We start from the raw sequence: 20,534 nt of genomic DNA, 5'->3' as shown, positions 1-20,534 counted from the left end.
TGTAAAACAGCCAAATCTATATTTTGATATTCGCTTTCTAAGCCGAGTAGATGTTTTCCCCCTGAAAAATCTATGCTGGATGGAGTGCTTCAGAAACCACAGCCATTGTATCATAGATCGAGAGTGGTTCGGAAATGCACTTCTCCCTTCATTGAACCAATAATCTTAAATCTTTGTATTATTTTAGAGTCTGTCCAGCATATTTTAGTGTGTTTTAAGCTTTGTGGGTAACAATCACTGACTGTAGCTCATCTGTTGCTCTTCATACTTTCTGCTTCATGTGACCCCCAATGACCAGATATTATTTGGGTGATGGACCCAATGCTATGGCACTAATGTGGTAATAACACTGTAGTGTGTGTTGTACTGGTGTTAGAGTAGCAGGTACAGCAGTGTTATTGGGATTTCTGGGAAAATAGTGCTCCATAGGTGTTCCTAATACAGAGGCAGAACAACTCAAACAACCATGATATTACTGTGCTATTATCGTGCTGAGAATGGACCACCACCAAAAACCATCTGGTCACTGAAGGTCCCTTCTAATTAATAAATGGGATAAAGTGGATTGACAAAGTGTACAGAGCAGCAGTAATTGTATATCCACAAAGTTCATCTGAATGGTGTGGATTATAACAATCAGTACTTTTCCCTGTTATTAAATCTCTTTTCTATTTATTTTGTGGACAGTCTCTAGTCTACAGTGCTGATGAGCTTTTAAAAGATATAGGTTTTAGATTAGGTAATGGACTTCACAAATATAATATAGAAATATTTCAGGTGACTGGGCAAGTTGAGAAGGTAACGTGTGCACAACAATTACAAGAGGTAGAAACATTTTCAGTTTACTTTTATAAGTATTTTCTTAGATTGTTCAAATTTATAATCTATTTAGACCCAATACAAGCTATTTTAGAGCTTAATTATGAGGAAAAATGTTTAAACTGTTGTTGAGCTGTGGGGTGTGAATACTATTTCAAGACGCCGTAGATCTGTTCTCCATCCAAGGAACCGTTTTGGAGGAATGTGGAACACCGTTCATACATTCATGCTTTGTGTGTGATTATCCAACGATGTGTTTATTCGTTTTTTAGGATTTTAACGTCGTGTTTTACACAATTTGGTGCCATTCATGACAGAAGCGGTTGTTACTCGTTACACAAGATTCAACAGTTCACAAGTTCAATATCAAACACAGTCATGGACATTTTTGTATCTCCAGTTCACCTCACTTGGACGCCTTTGGACTGTGGGAGGAAACCGGAGCTCCCGGAGGAAACCCATGAGAACATGCACAACTCCATACAGAAATGACCAAGGACAGTTCTGCTCTGAGGCGACAGTGCTACCCACCAAGCCACCGTGCCGCCCTAATTATGAGAAAAGAATGTTTAAACTGTTGTTGAGCTGTGGGGTGTGAATACTATTTCAAGACACCGTAGATCTGTTCTCCATCCAAAGAACCGTTCTGAAGAATGTGGAACATGGTGTGTGTGTGTGTGTTACACAAGGTTCATCAGTTCACAAGCTTAATGTCAAACAGTCTTGGGCATTTTTGTATCTCCAGTTCACCTCACTTTGGATGTCTTTGGACTGTGGGAGGAAACCGGAGCTCCTGGAGGAAACCCAGACAGACACGGAGAGAACATGCACAACTACTACATTTCGTTGTCTTGTACCTGTACTGAGCAGTGACAATAAAGTTGAATCTATCTAATCTATCCACACAGAAAGGCCCCGGACCTTCTTGCTGTGAGGAGACAGTGCTACCCACCAAGCCAGAAAAGAATGTTGACTGTAGATCTGTTCTCCATCCATAGAACCGTTTTGGAGAATGTGGAACACCACTCATACATTCATGTTGTGTGTGTGTGTGATTATCTATGATATAACTCTCCTTTCTGACATGTTATAAATGTATGATCACGAACCCCGGGAGAGCGCGAGCCTCGACTCAGATCGATCGACAGGGTTCGAGCTCGTGCGCACTGCCAAAACCGAATTACCGACCGAGCCGGGTGGCGACGGGCGTCTGACGGAATGATAAACGAGTCTAAAACGTCTGACCTCCACCCTCATTATCTCAGCGGCGTTTTAACTGACCGCTCGCGCGTCACCTCATCGCCTCGAGAAGTATGACATCAGTACTCGCGAGCGCGGGGCGGAGGCGCGGGTGCGCGCACGTGCGCTGAACGGAGCGACAGTTCGCAAAAATTCTAATCGAGTTCGAATCGGTCGCGAGGCGCATCGCGGCTCCAACCGACCCTCCTACTCAATCACGCGCCCCGGTGCGCGCGGGGCAGCACGCGGACCGACCGTTAAGAATAACTGCTCCGAGGATTTCACCTCCCGAACGGATTTTAACTTAATAAAACAATAAAAAATATGTTCTGACAACATTTGAAGACGTTCCTAACGAACCCCCGGACATTTTAAACGAGTTGTGTCACAAACAGCGGACAAATTCGGGATTAAAATTATCTCTGTTTGGCCGCGATGGACGTGCGGCTGCTGCGCTCGAGCGGAGGAGAGAGTGCGCGAGCTCACCGCGGAGGATCCGTTCACGCGCGGAAACGAGCGAGGACGCATCTGCTCCTGTAGGTACCGGTAAGTCAGCCGTTAGATTTCAAATTCAAACTGAATCTGTGTGTAACGGACTTTTCTTTATTTCACAAAAGGTGCCTGTAAGTCAGCCGTTACATTTTAAATTTTAAACTGGATCTGTGTATAACGGACTTTTCCTTATTCCACATGAACCACTGAGCACCAGTTTAAATCAAAAGGTTCCTCAGTGGTTCTCTGAACAATTAAATGCTTTAAGTTGGAATATTTCTTCTTGAATGTTTGAATCAAGAGTTCAAGAGAGGCTTTATTGTCGTTTCAGCTCAATACAAGTACATATTAAAATGAAACAACGTTCCACCAGGACCAGGACCAGGGTGCAACATAGAACAAGAAGTGCAAATTAAAAACAACAATACACAATAAATACAAAAGACATTTCTAATCTAAGTAACTGAGGGAGACAAGACTTGAGACAAGAGTAGTGATGGTCAGTACATGGTACTGAGTAAATGATAAGTGAGATAAAAACATATTCTGATGAACAGTTAGCAGTGTTAACTGTTCTCTAAATTGGTTTTAAAATATCTGAAGAACCTTCAACAATATTTGGAAAGAAATTCTGCACCTCAAAACTGCTTTCTGAAATGCTTCTCTTTTGGATTTCTATTTAACTTTCTATTTCTATTTAAAGAATTGGTGCTTTGTGGTTTTTGGATTGTTAATGGTATTAAATGGAACCATTTATACTTAAAGACGTTCTGTTCATCTACAACTGCCTTCCAATGGATTCAAGCGAACTTTTAGTATAACTTAATAATCTAAATGTTTTTAGTTTCACTAAAAAACCCTTTTAGAGTGAAAATGTATTTTTTTTAAGCCGAAATAGCTTTTTAAATGCCTTTATTTTGAGTTTTCTGTTGTTTTTAGTACAATGAACTAAGGTTCAGAGTTGGTTTATAGACCATTAAACAAAAACTGTAGAAGATAAATTAAAAAACCATGACTTTAGAGCTAAAATCGTTATCTTCTAAAAGTGGAGGGTTTGTAAAAAACATAAGATTCCTTTAATAATTATGTAATAATAACATAATAATAAAACATAAATATAGTAATAATTAAAAAATCTGTAAGACTTAAGTAAATAAACAAAATAGTGGATGATTACTATGATTTTAGGGTCAGCTTGGGCATTTTTGTGTTAAGTTAAATTAAGTTATTTTAAAGGATTCTGGGGATGATTGGGGCACTGAAACATTTTAATATTTTGGTTCTGTTGGCCAGTGTGAAAATAATGGGAAAGACAGCATGTTGTTATTTTATTTAGCTAGAGAAGCCAATCCACCTTATGCATGTTTTTGGGAGGTGAAAGAAAACTGGAGTTCGTCCCAGTCTCCTCCTGTCCTCCTCATGTGTGGGTTTCTTTCGGATACTCCGGTGTTTAACCAAAGTGTGTGAGTGTGTCGCCCTTTCATAGACTGGCCATTTTTTTCCTAAAATTCTATCAACACTGATTAACCACGCAACCGGGAGAACATCTGCACGCGCTCGGTACTCGGTTACCGCTGAGCTACTCGGTTACTGTTTCACTGCGGCGTCCTGGTGGTCCGGTCTTAATAGGGTATTGTCATTGCTTCCACATATAATCATGAAGCTTTATCATGTCATTATCATCAGGATTAATTCATACACTCATTTTCATGAGCTGCTTTATTTTGGTCAGGGTCGTGGTTCGTCATGCATTTACCCACTCACACCTAGAGGCTGACCTAGAGGTTTATAGCAGCCAACCCACCTTCTGCATGTCTTGTCCTATTTAAAAAATGTGAAAGAAATCATTCTGAATAACCCACGATTTGGACTTTTTAGTTCATATAACTAGGACCGTCCAGCAAGGTTCCCACAAGGTCATATACCTAGTAACGTTTTTCTATGATGGACATTTGGTGTTCATCTCCTCTTTCTCTGTACCTTCTCTTTACCCTCTCTGTACCCTGTCTGGTCTTGCTGTACTCTATTTTCTCCTTCCTGTCCCTTCCATGTACCCTCTCTACTCTGTCTTTGTACACTTTCTGCACCTTTTCCACACTCTTTGTCCTTATTTGCTCTTCTGTATGAGTATTGAGAAGGGAAGCATTATTTTTATGGTCGTACTGCGTGACTCGCACCCCCGCACAATATTAAATAAAGCAGCAGGTTTATATCAGAGTAGTAACGAGTTGACTCTCATTATGTAAGGTACTCAGTTAAATGTGATGCTCATTAACTGCACTCAGTGGAAATCCCGAAGCACAGACATCATCATCATCATCATCACATACTGTTATTACAATTGCATCACTTACAATTATTTGAGCACTGTTACCTGCCCAGGAGAAGCAGTGACAAGAAAAATAAGTGAGATGAAGATCCTTAATACTTTGTTCTTCTGTGTTTATTTTTTCCCTTTCTGGATTGTCACATATTTCAATTTTTTCTTCTCTTCTCTGCTTCTTGATTACCTTCCTTCAATTGTATGTGTGTGGGTGCATTGGTAGATGCCATTAGGTGTTCTTTAGTGTGTGTGTGGTCAGTGGTAGCTCAGCGGTTCAGGGTCTTGACTGTTGGTCTGCTGGAAGGTCTGTGATGTGCTATAAATTGGCACCCTGTCCTGGGTATTCCGGACTTGCGCTCAGTGTTCAAGCCCTGCCACCGTCTTGTTGGCAATGAGTAAGCCCCCTAACCCTTAATGGCTTGGATTGTATTTACTCTCAGTTGTAAGTAACTATGAAGAAAAAACAAAGGCTAAATGCCATAAATGCGCTTTTCAAAACTGACACCAGATGTGTCATGCGTGTGTTGCATCTTCACACTGGATGCATTTCAGCTTGCATTGTGCTTTACTAAAGACTTTACACACTCATACACCAAATAATCAGGATATATTCGGTCATTATACTCTGGTGTAATATAAGAATCATACCATCCAAGCATGGGTTCGGATTTAAAATAATGTTCACAGCGCATTTTCATGTCGACATTTTACAAATGTCATTCTGTTTAACATCAACTGCACTAGAGCACTGGCGCATTCAGGTTAATAAACTCAATACTGAACACAATCAGGTTCTTTTTGTCAAGTAGCCAATCAAAATCTATGAAAATATTAAGATTGTTAAAATAAATGTAAGATATTAAAGTTATAATGTTTTATTTTGTGGTTTATCCACACAGTTTGAACCAATCTGTGCCGTCAGATTGCTACTTTTATGTTTTGTTTATATTCATATGTGCACTACATGTGTGGTATGTTTGTCTAGTGTGTTATGTTTGAATTAAAATGCTTATTAAAATAACAGCGTATCTGTTATCTGTGATGTGTGTCATATGTATGTAAAGATGCTTCAGGAACACGTCTGGTGAGAATAGGTATTGTGTGTGTGTGAGTACGTATTTGTGTGTATGTGTGTGGGGGGGGGGTAAGTGTGATATTACGTGATATGAAGTCATCCTCCTGAGCGTCACAGACGAATTAATTTACTTATTGGCAGTTCCTGCATGTCTCACTGACTTTGTAAAATTAACAATTGATCAGTCTCTCGCCCTCTCTGTCTCTCTCTCTTCCTTCCTCTCGCTCTCTCTCGCTTTATACGTCTCCAACATCTCGTTCACCCGCATCGCATTCCATCACGATTAGAATAACAGAGTGGTGTGAGGCTGGCGGCTCGGTAATGACACTCAGGAAATAATCCGTGTGTTTTAAACCAGACGAGTGTTTAAGCTCTGGGGAAAGCAGGACAAGACTTGGACTCTGTGACCAATAAGCCAAACTGACGCCTCCGCGAAGAAGCTCCCAACAACAGGGCGGTGAAGAGAGAAAGGGAAACAGGCCGAGAGGTGGAAGAGGAGGTAGAGAGGACGGAACGACTTGACAAGCCTGACCGACCCTCTTTTGGCAGCCAGTGGAAATTAAAGGGCACCTCTGCATGACTTTTGTTTATATTCCATTAATCATCATATGACCCTGAATTTTGATTAGGGCGATGTATTTAGTGGACAGTGAAACATCAACTCTTTGCACTGAGTAAATTGACTGGATATAAACTAATCTCAGTTTAGAGCGTTATTGGATGGCTATTTTACTTAAACCTCTTTTCAGGACAAGCGCAAACCTAAAGAAATATTCCTGGACTTGACCTTTTTAACCTAATTATGATCAACCATACCGCATAGCAAGACCTACCAAAAAGCCAACCATTAAAAGCACTGTTCAAGGTCCTTTAATGAATTTGGCTAATTTTGGGGTTGTGTTCGCCAATCTCTTGCAAATATCCCAATAAAAAGTCTTAATTCGGTGTTTAGTGTGGTGATGTGGATACCAGATTCATGAGACGTTCTTATCATGCGCAGGCTTCCACTGAGAGCCCAACCAGCACAAGCAGTATCCTTGGTCAGACTTAACATTTGTATAAATTTGGGAGTTGTGTTGCAGTCTTGCAAAAACCTTGATGGAGTTTAGTGTTAGTTTAGCATTCAGCGTCGTGAGCGAGTGTCCAGTGCTACCATTTTCGCAGGAACCTACCAGGTGGCCTCTTCTAGCCAATAAAAGATGACATAGTCTGGTTCCCAAGATTCAATTACCAGCTTTTTGTGACTATAAGAACATATAATAATAATAATAAAAGAAACTCTAGGGTCTCTGGGAGTAGCAGGTACCAGAGTAAAATATCCATGTGTGGTCTATATGGCACCAAGGGATCTAGGGTCATTAAAGGCCTGGCTACCCATACTGTGCATCACTTCATGTGCAGGTCTAGCAGGTGCATTTCGGCAAACACATTTTCTCTCAGTCGTCCACCCACAGGCCACATAAAGTGCAGTAATTCTACAGTCTGAGAACAAAAGGGCAGAAGGGTAAAGTACCTCTTACCCTATCTTTCACCTAACTGTTAAAGCAGGTTTGATGTGCCAGAAAAGCTCTCCCTGTGGGTAGTTATCGGACGGCGATGATCCCCGGCGCTCACATTTCCAGGCAGTAGCCGGCTGATGTTGAGTACTGGTCAATGACTGCGGAGAGCTCTCAGTGCATTTCTTATGCACAACAGTGTACTTAGGTTCTGAAGCTCGAATCAATGAGGTGTCACAGCTCACAAATCAGTTTCACTTTGAAGTTACGGGGGTTCGGCGCGCGTTTAACTTTCGTCCGGCTGGCGAGGGAAAGTGATGGATGGTGCGAACAGGACGGCGGCGTTCTTCAGATGAGGTTTTGGAGGTGGCGTGCGAGGTTCAGAGGCAGAAGTCTGAGCAATATTAGCACTGTCAACATAGGTGGTAAATGTGGTCGTAAAGCCCCAGGATTGTGTGTGTGTGTGTGTGTGTGTGTGTGTGTGTGTGTAAGTGTGTGTGTGCTGGGTAGCACCGGGGAAAAGAGCTTTTGTAATAGTGCTGATATAGCTGCCGGGAAGAGAAGTTTATTAGCCTTATAGTGCTAGCGTCTCATTCTGCTCATAAAGCAAACAACAACAACACACACACACACACACACACACACACACACAGAATTAACAGAACGGTGGGCTGTGATAAATAGGGAAATTGAAAACATAAATATATTCACTATGTTTAAATGAAGCCCTGCAGTTAAGTACTCCTGCTTACTATTTCACTTCACCTCATTTCACAATGAACTTTATTTCCTTCATGTTCTGTACTAGAGAGATTAGAGAGGAATAAAGTCTCTTCCATGATGATGGTGTGGCCTCAACAGGGCACAAGTCCTTTAATAATTGTCCAGGTTAATAATAAATGTAGACTTTATCATAGAGCTTCCTTTAAATTGCTTCTGCCTGCAAATTAAAAGCACTGAAATACAAACTGTAATTTCTGAAAAACACGGGACTAAACGTGTATTTCCAATACACATAAAACAGCAGGTTGTAAATATACTTTAATGTTAATAGTAGTGTTGTATTAATGTACCATTTTTACATTCGTTTGCTGCAACACAACAGCATGTCCGCATAATTAGAGAGTGCAGGTGCTAAACTGGCCCGTCTGCAGTCCAGACTTGCCTTATATTGGAAACGTGATGGATTATGCAGATGTGTTTTAATTTTGTAATACATCGTATCAAATCTCAGCTCTGCCGTCCGGCTGGGCTTTGTGGCTGCATGAACAACGATTGGTTGTTGTTCATAGGGTTAGGGTCCTCCTAACTGGTGCAATTACGACCCCTGCTGGCTGATCGATGGCGCCTGCACAGGGCTGAGGAATAATTCTGATCAGGGTGTGGCTCTCCGTGCACAGTGCTGATCGGTATATATGAACTCTGTGAAAAATGCGGTCTGTACTGAGCACGTGTCGGAGGGGGCGTGTGTCAGTTGAGAAGCGTCCTCAGTCAGCGGTGGAGGGTTGAATGAATCAGTGGAGGATGCAGTCGGGGTAATTGGACATGACTAGATTAGGGGAGAAAATTGTGGGGAAAAGGTTGGAAAAATAGAAAATTAAAAAAATAATAATAATACAACCACGGGCACTTTGTGGATTATTGGCATGGCTTTCTAATTTCCTAATTTAGCATGAACTTTGATGAACTACAGTTTTGATTAACTACAATTAGTATCCATGTATATAATGCTAAACAAAGGTCGAGTTTGACTGAATCCCTGAAAAGTACATGGAACAGTGGTCCTTTTTGTCAATGTTGGGAAGAACCTGAACTGTCACCTAATTCTGAGGGGATTTTTTTAATTAGGTTTAGAAGCTGGTTGAGAAGCTGTGACCAGAGCTTTAGGTCAGCAAATGTACCTCATCCCTGAACCTGAGAGGGTTAAAGGCCGATTATACGATGGCTGCCTGGCAGGGTCGGGATTCAAACCATCAACTTTCCGATTGATAGCCCTGAGCCCTAACCACTATGCTACTTACGTTACGTTATGGATCGTTCTGCACCACTAAATTAATAAGCTAAGTTGACGTGTAAAAACATGCCACTTTTCAACTTTTCTATTCATTCTACGATGCCCTATCCACAGAGCTCAAGGTGTCATTGGTGTAATGAGAAAAAAAAGATGTAAATCATATGCTTTGGGCTTTGCAGTCACCAGATCTCATACCAGTTAAATCACTATTGGAGAATTTGGGTAAGGTGTTAGAAGGAGCTCTCCATCACCATCATCAAATTGTCTATTAAGGAAGATTCTTCTGGAAAAGTAGTGTTCAATTTCTTTAGTACAGTTCCAGAATCTGGTAGATTCTGTTTAAGGTCGTTGATTCACCATTTTCCTTTAATTTGTCACTACTTTGATTTTGTGTGTGTGTGTGTGTGTGTGTGTGTGTGTGTGTGTGCGGTTTAGACTTCCTGGAGCTGCTCTAAGGTAGAAAAGCCACAATGTTCTCTCCTTCACACACAAACCCAGGACTCTTGTTACGGCTGCGTTTCCTCGGTCTGGATGAAAATCAGAGAGAGAAAAAAAAGAAGAAGGTCCGTGTGGAGATATTGGATCTTAAGGACAGAGACGGTGGTCCCTGCAGTGGGCACCCAATGCCACTTTAAGTGCAGAACCAATCAATTACTGGGTAACATTAGCTCTTGGGCTCATCCTTACAAAGTCAATAGGGAGAGCAGGGCTCAGGTAATGGCTTCGGACAAAACCTGTAGTGTGTGGTGGATTTTACTGTCCGTCACCTGGACGGTATTGATGTTTGTGGAGATACGTTGGAGCAGATGATAAAACATTAAGCTCAGTCTAGTTGTGCTATAGCAATGAAGACTTACAGCTAAAATCCAGATTTGTTATTAACAGTGATTTATCAATATAGGAATTGTGGACTGATTCCAATATTCAATAATTCTCTTGTTTAAATATGCCAGCGATGATATGGACACAGTGGAGGGTTTTTGTTAGATAGTGGGCCACTATAAGACACCAATACAGCACTGACGAGCCTAAACGGTAGATCTACCAGATTCTGGAAATGTACTAAAGAAATGGAACACCATTCATGATATGGACACAGTGGAGAGTTTGTGTGTGTATTCACTTCACTGTAACACAATGCTGTTAGACTTTGCATCTGGGATGTAAACGATTAACCAATAACCACTAAGTCATTGTTCAATTAAAGCGGCCAGTTAAAAAGCCATTCCAATTGATTTCCAGCAGCCGAGGGTTGATTTGAATGGAGAGCGGACAGAGGTAAACAATTGTTTACCATTATGCAGCCTCTCGGAAGAGCGAACTGCTCGGACTGGGACGCTTACGCGTTTACATCATTTAAATTATGAATGATGGAAGTATTACGCATTAAAAGCATACATTATTTAGTTCGGTAATTTCAACCATAAACAGCAAAGCTGTTTTCAATCAGTATGGGGTCAGAGGTCACGTAAAACACACGTGGATGTGTGTAAAACGCCACTTTTGTTTCTACAAAGTGTTGTCAGGAAAATCTTGAAGACACAGACTACGTCTCCAGCCTCTGATTAGCATGTTTAGTTAGTTCTGTCTTGTAATAAACTGTTAACTACTACATAGTTCTGGTCATGATGTTTATGTTCATGATTCACTTCTATTCTACATTACTGCCATGTTCACCATATTTAACAATAAGCTTAAAGTCTTATTGACGTAAAAACTTAGGGTTGTTTTGACGGGATGCAAAAAGCTTGACAGTTAACAGCTAACCAATAACTGATGACAGTTACCCTGGTCAGGGTCATGATGGGGCTTGGGTTCCCCCCGGAACCACTGGACACAATGCTGTAACACCAATCCATTATGGAGTCTCAGCCATTCCACCTTTCAGACACAACCAACCATGTCTGTATTTTGAAGCCCGACCGACCAATAGCAACACTGGGGATTCGAACACATGCTGATTAATCAAGTTATAAAGAAAGAAAGCCTTTCTACGCCTGTCTCACTTTCCTGGAAAATAACATTGATTCTGGATTTCTGCACGGCATCCTGGTGCTGTCCAAATATTTAAGTCTTCTAGAATATAATCAGTTATTAATGCTGATAATCTCTCAGCACACTTCAGCTGATCTATCGGATCCGGATCTGCTGACTGCCACAATCACTATGATCACGTTGTCTCAACGATTCAGTTTTACTGTGCTACCCATAATAGTAAGGACAGTTTAATATTGACCAGTGTGCGTTTATTGGTGTAAATTTACTGCTTTGGTCTCGGCCAGCCCCCGTACGGTGATAAAACTCATGCAGTCTGAACGCACATTGGTGGCAACAAAGCAGAACCTCGGGATCTTCAGAGCTGAAACTGTGCAAGAGGAAAAGAAACTGCTGAATATAAACACACGCCGGGATGTACCCACTGAAATCAGATTTGGGTGCAGTGTAGAGGGTAAAATTGCTCGCTTATGGTACGCAATAGTAGGAAAGATGTTCTTGTCTGCATTCATACTGATACGAAGAACCGCCGCTGTGATGGACTACCGTTCTCACTCAATCAGAGTCACCACACACACACTCATATTCAGAGCGGTACACAATAAAAGACAAGACTAAAAGCCACACCACCTACGTTACTCCCAAGACGATACCAAGATTTGTAATGGTTAAGACCAAGACCCAGTCCAAGACTTTTATTGGTTTTAACCAAGACAAGCCAATACTCATACCACCCGAGATTAAGACAAGTCCAGTGGTTAAGACCAAGACCCATAACACCCATAAGACTTATTGGTTTTAACCCAAACAAACCAAGACTCCACCCAAGATTGAGACAAGTTCAATGGTTAAGACCAAGACATGACCAAGGCCCATATATCCTGAGACAAGTCTATGACTTGTTGGGTTTTAACCCAAACGAACCAAGATTCAAACCACCAGAAATTAAAACAGGTTCAGTGGTTAAGACCAAGACCCATACCACCTGAGACTGATACAAGTCCAAGACTTTGATTGGTTATGACCAAGACAAGACCAAGACTCATACCACCCCAGATTAAGACAAGTCCAGTGATTAAGACCAAGACAAGACCAAGGCCCATATATCCTGAACCTGATACAAATCCAAGACTTTTATTGCTTTTAACAAAGACAAACCAATACTCATTCATACAAGACAAGTCCATTGGTTAAGACCAATACAGACCAAGACTCATACCACCTGATATTAAGACCACTGTCCATTGGTTAGGACCAAGACAAGACCAAGAGCCATACCACCTAAAACCAATAGTCCAAGACTTTTATTGGTTATGACCAAGACAAGACCAATACTTATACCACTCAGGATTAACACAAGTCCAATGGTTAAGACCAAGACAAGACCAAGACCCATACCTCCTGAGACTGATACAAGTCTAAGACTTTAAATGGTCAAGTCCAAGACATGACCAAGACCCATACCTCCTGAGACAAGTCTAAGACTTATTGGTTTTAACCCAAGACAAGACCAAGACTCATACCACCCAAGATTAAGACAAGTCCAATGGTTAAGACCAAGACAAGACCAGGATTTAGATTTTGCTCTAGTGAACAGACTGCAGTAAAAAAGCATCACAATAAAGAAGCAAGAAAAGAGAAAAACCTTCATTTATTTATTGATTTGGAATATAATACAAAATCACTGTCAGGACCAAGACCATAGATCTAACTACATGGGATTTGGACTCTGACAGGACCTAGATGATAATACAGTGGTCTCCAGACCACTTAAGACACCAGGGCAGAGGTTGCACAGTGGTTAAGGCTCTGCATCACTAATCAGAGGCTTGTAAGTTTAAACCCTGACTCCGTTCAGCTGCTCGTCTCAGTTGCTGAGGATAAAAATGTCAGATAAATACCCCACTATCTCCGACCTTCTGCCAAAACATCAGGGAATTTTTAGAGACGGCTGACGTGCCTTTTGAGATCCTGTCAGATAATTGGGACGGCACTGATTCCCACAGTCGTTCTGCACAGTTTAAGCCCCGAGGTGTGAAATGTTGCATTGCCTGTTTAAGGTGGTGCTGTCAGTGTCGAGTGTGGAGAATTTTGGTGTGTGATGTGAGTTGTTCTTCACGTGAACGTGAGTGAGCCACACGCACGTCTGGAGATGTTTATTTACACTGACGTGCAGATTTAATCCCTCACAACACCAAACAAACAGCGCGCTGAATAAACACGCCTCGTTTTACAGTCATCTATGAAAAAAACTGCTGAAAATGAGTTGACATGAGCCTCCTTAAATGGTGCGACACTAAAAAGTTCACTATATTGTCCTGAGGTGGTATAGCCATCATCAACCAGGAGCTCTTGGGTGGAAGGAGCTGCATTTATCACTTCTGTATTAAGCCGAACTTCACCAATAAATAAATATATAATAAATATGCTATAAAGTTTTATTACAGCTAAGATTTCAGTCATATTTTCAAAGATAGATGGAGCCAATTAACCACAAAAACATTTTTTATAACCGTTTTGCTGGTCTTTACCAGGGGGGTCCAATTCAAAGTCATAGGTGGCTTGAAAAACGTCTCTCCATTAGATTTGTGCTCACTGTTCACCACGAGGATGTACTTACCATAATGCACCACATAAATACACACTAATTATGAGAGTGTTTGTGAGAATGTGGACGACACCTCAAGCTTTTTGCTGTGTTGGAAAAATATTGGAAACTGGCAACAATACAAAGTGAATAAGAACCAGGGCTCTCTCAAATGTTAGCATACAAGCCCTGAACGGCTGGTTCTTTGACTTCCTCTAACCTCCCAACACATGCAGCAGTATAATCAGAAGGTTGTTGGTTCCACCCTCAGCAGCGTATAAGCCGTTGGTTCATGCGTGACGTGCTGTGTGCAGGTTACATCTGCCGCATCTTTGACTGACATCGTCGGCCTCAATATTTGTGTAACAGTAATAAACAAGCGCCGTTATGAAGTGAAGGTGTGTGTAAACACCCTCGCTCTTAGTTTCTGTCTGCATGAGCGTGAACTCGCTCCCGTGAACCCGTGAACACACGTGCGGCTGTAATGAGCGTGTCAGATCAGAGCGGTGATGGAAAATGCTAAAGGTGTTAGAACGCCATCGCAGTGCATGAATATCACTGGATCAAGAGTGCTTATTACCAAAGTGTACAGTGAGAGAAATGAAGTATCTGGGTTTGATTCCCCAGCCAGGCGGTCAGGGACCTTTCTGTGTGTTTGCATGTTCTCCCCGTGTCCTTGTGGGTTTCCTCCAAGTGCTTCGGCTTCTCTCCACAGTCCAAAGACGTGCAGTCAGGTCAACTGGTGGAGCTACTGAAAATTGCTTCAAGTGTGTGTGTGTGTGTGTGTGTGTCCTGTGATGGTGTTTCCTGCCTTCCGCCCAATGAATCAGACCCACTGTGACCCTGACCAGGATAAAGTGGTGGTAAAACAGATACTAAATGAAATAATCTTGTAACTCATGAATGTTTATGAAAGTGTATCTGTCCTCAATGTGTTTTAAGCCCATCTAAAATCCCCCCCCAATAAAAACTACAGTGGATTTATTCATATAAACGAGTCAATTTATTTTATTTTATTAATCAAATTATATATAATATATATGACTATAATATATATAAGTTTATACTAATCATTTTTTAATCCCTTGACCTTCTCATTCAGAGCAGTTTCTGTGATCGAGGGGGTGTGTAATACCTACTCTGGCCACAAGGGGGCAGAAGATCATCCCTGTAAATCATCCCTACCGCAAATCCCATTATTCCCCCCATCCGCCCCCCAGTTTCCCCAGTTTCAATAAATTAGGTTTGATTTGTACAGTGGGTTTAACACCGCAGCAGTAGCACATCTGTACAGAGATCAAAGTCCTTGTTTAAACAGCTGGAATGATGCAAAAGAGGTGGAAAAGTGGAGAACTGCTTTAACCTTCACATCACAGAGTTTAGCCTGCAGCTCACACACACACACACACACACACACACACACACACACACACACACACACACACACTGTGTAGGGTTCGTTGAGGGTTTCATTCACACCCATTGCTAGAAGGTGCATAAAATTAATCATGTCAAAGAAACGTTATACCTATACCTATATAAGTTTGTGACAACAGTTTGGGGATTGCCATTTCCTGTTCCAACACAAAGACAACACAAAGACTGGAAGTAAATCCTGACCTCAAGCTGTCTTGACTTTTAAGCAACCTCAATCCTAACATATTTGTCTGTTATGTCTGTCTCTGTCTATCAGGTGTGGAGTGCTTTGAGAGGTGAATTGGGAAGGTGGATCTGGAGTGTGACCAGTGCTAGAACTGGTTCTGGGTTCTGGGTGAGACCACACAACCACATCCAATTACTTAATCTATCTTAATCCTGACATCTTAATCAGCACACGATCCTATACTCTCTTTTTCTCTCTCTCTCAGAATGATGGATCTGAGATGGAGATCTACGTGGCTCTTGCAGCTCGTCGTCCTGGTCATCATGGTGATGTTGTCTTGTCGACCGGTGTGCGCTGGTACTCGAACCCTGCGGCCAAGTTCAGGTGTGCGTCAGCAAAAAATATCCAGTATAAACCTGTTAAAATCCCAGTAACATTGCTGCACCAGGATTACTTACACGCACACACACACACACACGCACACACACACGCACACGCACACACACACACACACACACACACACTACCACCTTAACGTTCAGGGTTCTCACAGTACTGAAAGAAACAAGATTAGGACATTTCAGTAGCCTCATGATCACATTATCATTAAAACCTACCTGAGGAACACCCAGGAACACACCTTGGACAAGATGCCAATCTATTACAGGTGTGATTTAAATCAGCTAATCTACTTACTATCATTTTGCAAGGTGGAAATAACCTGGAGGAAAATGATAGACAGTCAAGGTACATGTAAAACCCTTATGTGTATGATAAGTGACTGGGGAAAAAGGATTAAATCAAGGTGCCATGCATCACCCGGATGCCACCCGGATCCATTACATCTCTATAATTGACAAAGTTTTGTTTAAAGTTAGTAAAACGTCGTAGAATCTTTAGACTAAAATATGTGGGAGCCCAAATATGTCCCAAATATATTCAGAATATCTGCTTAATATGGTATGACGATCATAGAGTTTATTAATAGACAAATCAGTCAACGAGCAGAGCAACATCCTGTCCAGCAACCCTGAACTGCAAAGTCAATCCGAGCTCTGATTGTTCCGCGCCACGAGAAGGACAAGTCACTAATGGCTTTATTAATATGTATGATGTTAAATAGGCATGAAATAAGCCCTCTCACACGTCGCTCCGTGCTCCAATACCCACACACTCTGCACCCCAAACCACACAACCCACCTACACACACAGTCCAGAGCAGAGAAAAACCCAGAGAAACAGAGCAAAACCGAAATAAAGTACATTCCTTCCACTACTGACACCCACAAACTGACTAATTCTGATCTGCATAATTCATGAAACGCTCTCCTTTTAGCGAGCCGGTCACCAGCAGTACATAAATATTTTAGCGTGGCAAAAGGTCACTCCTGGCCCCGGTCCCCTGCATCATTCATAATATGCAAAGTCCTTCCCCAAAGACAGCTGCGGCCCTCGCTTAATTACACCACTTTCTTTAATTATGTCTGTTCTCTGTTTTGTCGCTACCAATGCAAGGTGACCTTTTTTTTTTTTTGGCGTCCGGCAGAAATGCCACCGGCGTCCCGCTCCTGTTTCTGACCGCTGCTGGAACTCTTCAGAGCAGAGAGGATAGGTGGCTTGTATTTATTTTACAGTATTTTTGAGTATACGGTGGGATAATTACGGCAGCGGTGTGTTGTGAAGGTCACGGCAGGCGCCAGCCTCCCGTTTTGCTATCTCAAGCGCAGACGAAAGCCTCCCGTCTGCCTTGATTCAGCGCCTGGTTCTCGCTCATTATGGAAGAAAGTTTACTGGAAGAAAACTGCAGCGAATAAGTGATTGATGAAGATCCTTGAATGTGTAAGTCTTTAAAAAAAGACTGAAGTGACTGTATTTGAAACTTGGAATCTGTCTCTCCGAGGCTGTTATTAACGCTGCAGTTCCACCACCGGCCACATGGTGGCTCTAGCGCTCCAGAAATGCAGAATGAACCGCGAAACTGTGAAAATCACAAAAATAAAACAAATAAAAGAAATATAAGGTTTTAGTTTCGCTCCAGATCTCAGTTTCATGCGTTTTAAGATCAGGATCATTTCTAGATAGGTTCTGGTACATGAGTGTTCGGGTCTGAGATGGATTTTCAACCACATTTCAGATAAATCTGTCACATATCAGACTCCCCTTTCATCTCTCTGTCCACACACACACACACACACACACACACACACCAGTCAATCTTCTTCTATTGTGCCGATGTCCAGTTCAGATGCCCACGTGCCCATCGTAGGTGCTTATTTTTGGTTGGTGGACGATTCTCAGTCCAGCAGTGACAGTGAGGTGTTTAAACACTCCAGCAGCACTTCCATGTCTGATCCACTCATTCCAGCACAACACACACTAACACACCACCACCATGTCAGTGTTACTGCAGTGCTGAGAATGATCCACCACCTAAATAATACCTGCTCTGTGGAGGTCCTGACCATTGAAGACTACAGTCAGTAATTGTAGAACTACAAAGTGCTTCTGTATGGTAAGTGGAGCTGATAAACTGGACAGTGAGTGTAGAAAACTCTGTACAGGGTCCTAAGGGGTGCCCAGCCAACCAGTAGCGGAGCTGAGGTTAGAACCACTTGGGCGCCCCGTAATGTCTTGTTTTATTACCGGACAAGAAATGTCACAACATGAGAACTTTGCCCACAGTCTGAAAGTTCCAGCTAATCCAGAATGATTAGAAGCCTTGCTCGTTGTTTAGTGAGGTCATGTAGCCGGTCAGCCAAAGCAGGACTGAGATCCATGACTGAAGGAAGCTCATTTGTTTCTTTCTGTTTCACCTAATGCTTTTCCGTCACTCAACCTTTTGTCCTTGACGAAGGGACCAAATGTACAGGGTCTAAACGTTTCCTCAACGGCAGGTCAATCCTGCGTGACAGACTGACACGTCCAATTAAAATCTAGTTTGTTAAACTGGGGAAAACATCAGACTCGGCCCCGGTGCTTTGTTCTGAAAATCGGAACTGACTTCAGGGCTCGGCTACAGTCTATCACACGGTTCTACAGTTTCTGCTCCGGTGGTTGTTAGTGTTGACCTGCGCTAACTCCTACACACAACACACCTACATGTTGTTTACCCTTAATAAACTCACTCACCTCGATGCTAACTTAAAGCATTAACAACTTTGTTTAGCTTTACAGAGCTTTCATCTCCTGACTAGCTAGATCGAGTTTACTTCTATAATAAATAGTTTAATGTGTTTTTACCAGATTTTGAGACACCTTTCGTCCGAGCTCTAACGCTACAAAAGCAAACATAATATCTGATGCTGGAGATTAGCGTAGATTAGATTTGATGCTCATCTATCAGAACACAGTGTTCCTTTTCTTTAAATGAATCAGACTGGAATGAGAGGAGCATTGTACAGAATAAATATTCGACTTCTCAGTGGCCGTAAGTGGACTTGGATTTGCGTATAAATGAGGCACCTCTGATGGACCAATCATCCGTACAAACAAGCTATTAGATTAGCATATGTCCAATGATTTAGCCACGCTGAAGGCTGTTCAGTTGAGATAATGGCAGACTGACGGACGGTAAGTGAGGGACATGATGATTTAGAGGAAGCAAGAGAGGAAGTGAAGAGGGGAGTGAGTGCACCTCCAACCAGTCAGCTACTGTATAAACCTCAAACTACTTCATTCATCCATCCATTCATGTACCAACTAACCAATTCATCCATCCATTCATCTACCAACTCACCAATCCATCCATCCACCCATCCATCCATCCATGCAGCCGTTCATTCACCCACTTATTTATCCATCCATCCATTTTTTCATATACCAACTCATCCATTCACCCACTTATCCATCCATCCATTCATATACCAACTCACCACTTCATCCATCCATCCATCCATTCATATACCAACTCACCACTTCATCCATCCATCCATCCATTCATATACCAACTCACCACTTCATCCATCCATCCATCCATTCATATGCCAACTCACCACTTCATCCATCCATCCATCCATTCATATGCCAACTCACCACTTCATCCATCCATCTATCCATTCATATACCAACTCACCACTTCATCCATCCATTCATATACCAACTCACCACTTCATCCATCCATCCATCCATTCATATACCAACTCACCACTTCATCCATCCATCTATCCATTCATATACCAACTCACCAGTCCATCCAACCATTCATCCATCCATTCATATACCAATTCACTAATCCATCCATCCATTAATCCATCAATTCATATACCAGCTCACTAGTACATCCATTCATCCATCTATCTGTCTGTCCATCCATTCATTCATACATCCATGTAAACGTGTGTGTGTGTGTGTGTGTAGGAAGCTGTTTGGGATTCTTTTTAAATCATCATGTTTTTTCTCCACATCTTCATAACCAGTTCTCACAGTTGTTACATTAATAATGAGAACCCTGTAAACACGGCTCATATTCTACTGGCTGGAGCCTCTAAGTGCTGGACGTGTTTTACAGAAGCACTCGTCGCTCATCAGCAGAAAATAAGAGCTTATTGATTAATTACACCGAAGCCTGCGTACTGTCAGCGCCCATCAGCTCCCGGTCCGAGCCGTCGGCTCAAGGTAACAGCCGTGCTCAGCGCTCTGATCGGTATGATCTGCCTTACAGAGAGGGTTAACCATGCCTGAAATCTCATCTGATCTGACGAGCGCAGAAGATTTATTGTGCACATATTCTGAGCAGAGCGTCAGGACAGCCGAAAACACAGACGCAGAAGAACACAGTGTTACTATTAGGATTTTAAATCTATCTATTTAAGTAGAGACACTCCTTTAGTTTCAATCTGCCAAGGTATGTTATACGGGCAAAAGTATTTGGACACTTTACCATGAGCTTGTT

General features: G+C 42.0%; 1 protein-coding gene across 5 annotated transcripts in view; it reads left to right on the top strand.

Moving 5' to 3' along the window:
- tafa4b (TAFA chemokine like family member 4b) overlaps positions 1–20,534 on the top strand; it is a 33,113-nt gene that overhangs the window by 2,488 nt on the left and 10,091 nt on the right. The window contains exons 1-4 of one of the 5 annotated variants that reach the window (XM_062986416.1): positions 2,143–2,604; positions 9,894–10,021; positions 15,734–15,811; positions 15,909–16,027. In XM_062986416.1, the coding sequence (XP_062842486.1) occupies positions 15,910–16,027 (118 nt within the window). In that variant the 5' untranslated portion in view covers positions 2,143–2,604; positions 9,894–10,021; positions 15,734–15,811; position 15,909. The other 4 variants (XM_062986415.1, XM_062986417.1, XM_062986418.1 and 1 more) reach the window with 4 other exon arrangements.

This window comes from Trichomycterus rosablanca, chromosome 24 (genome assembly GCF_030014385.1).
Source record: "Trichomycterus rosablanca isolate fTriRos1 chromosome 24, fTriRos1.hap1, whole genome shotgun sequence".
NCBI classification, from domain to species: domain Eukaryota; kingdom Metazoa; phylum Chordata; class Actinopteri; order Siluriformes; family Trichomycteridae; genus Trichomycterus; species Trichomycterus rosablanca.
This window is presented reverse-complemented; position numbering and strand designations above follow the sequence as displayed.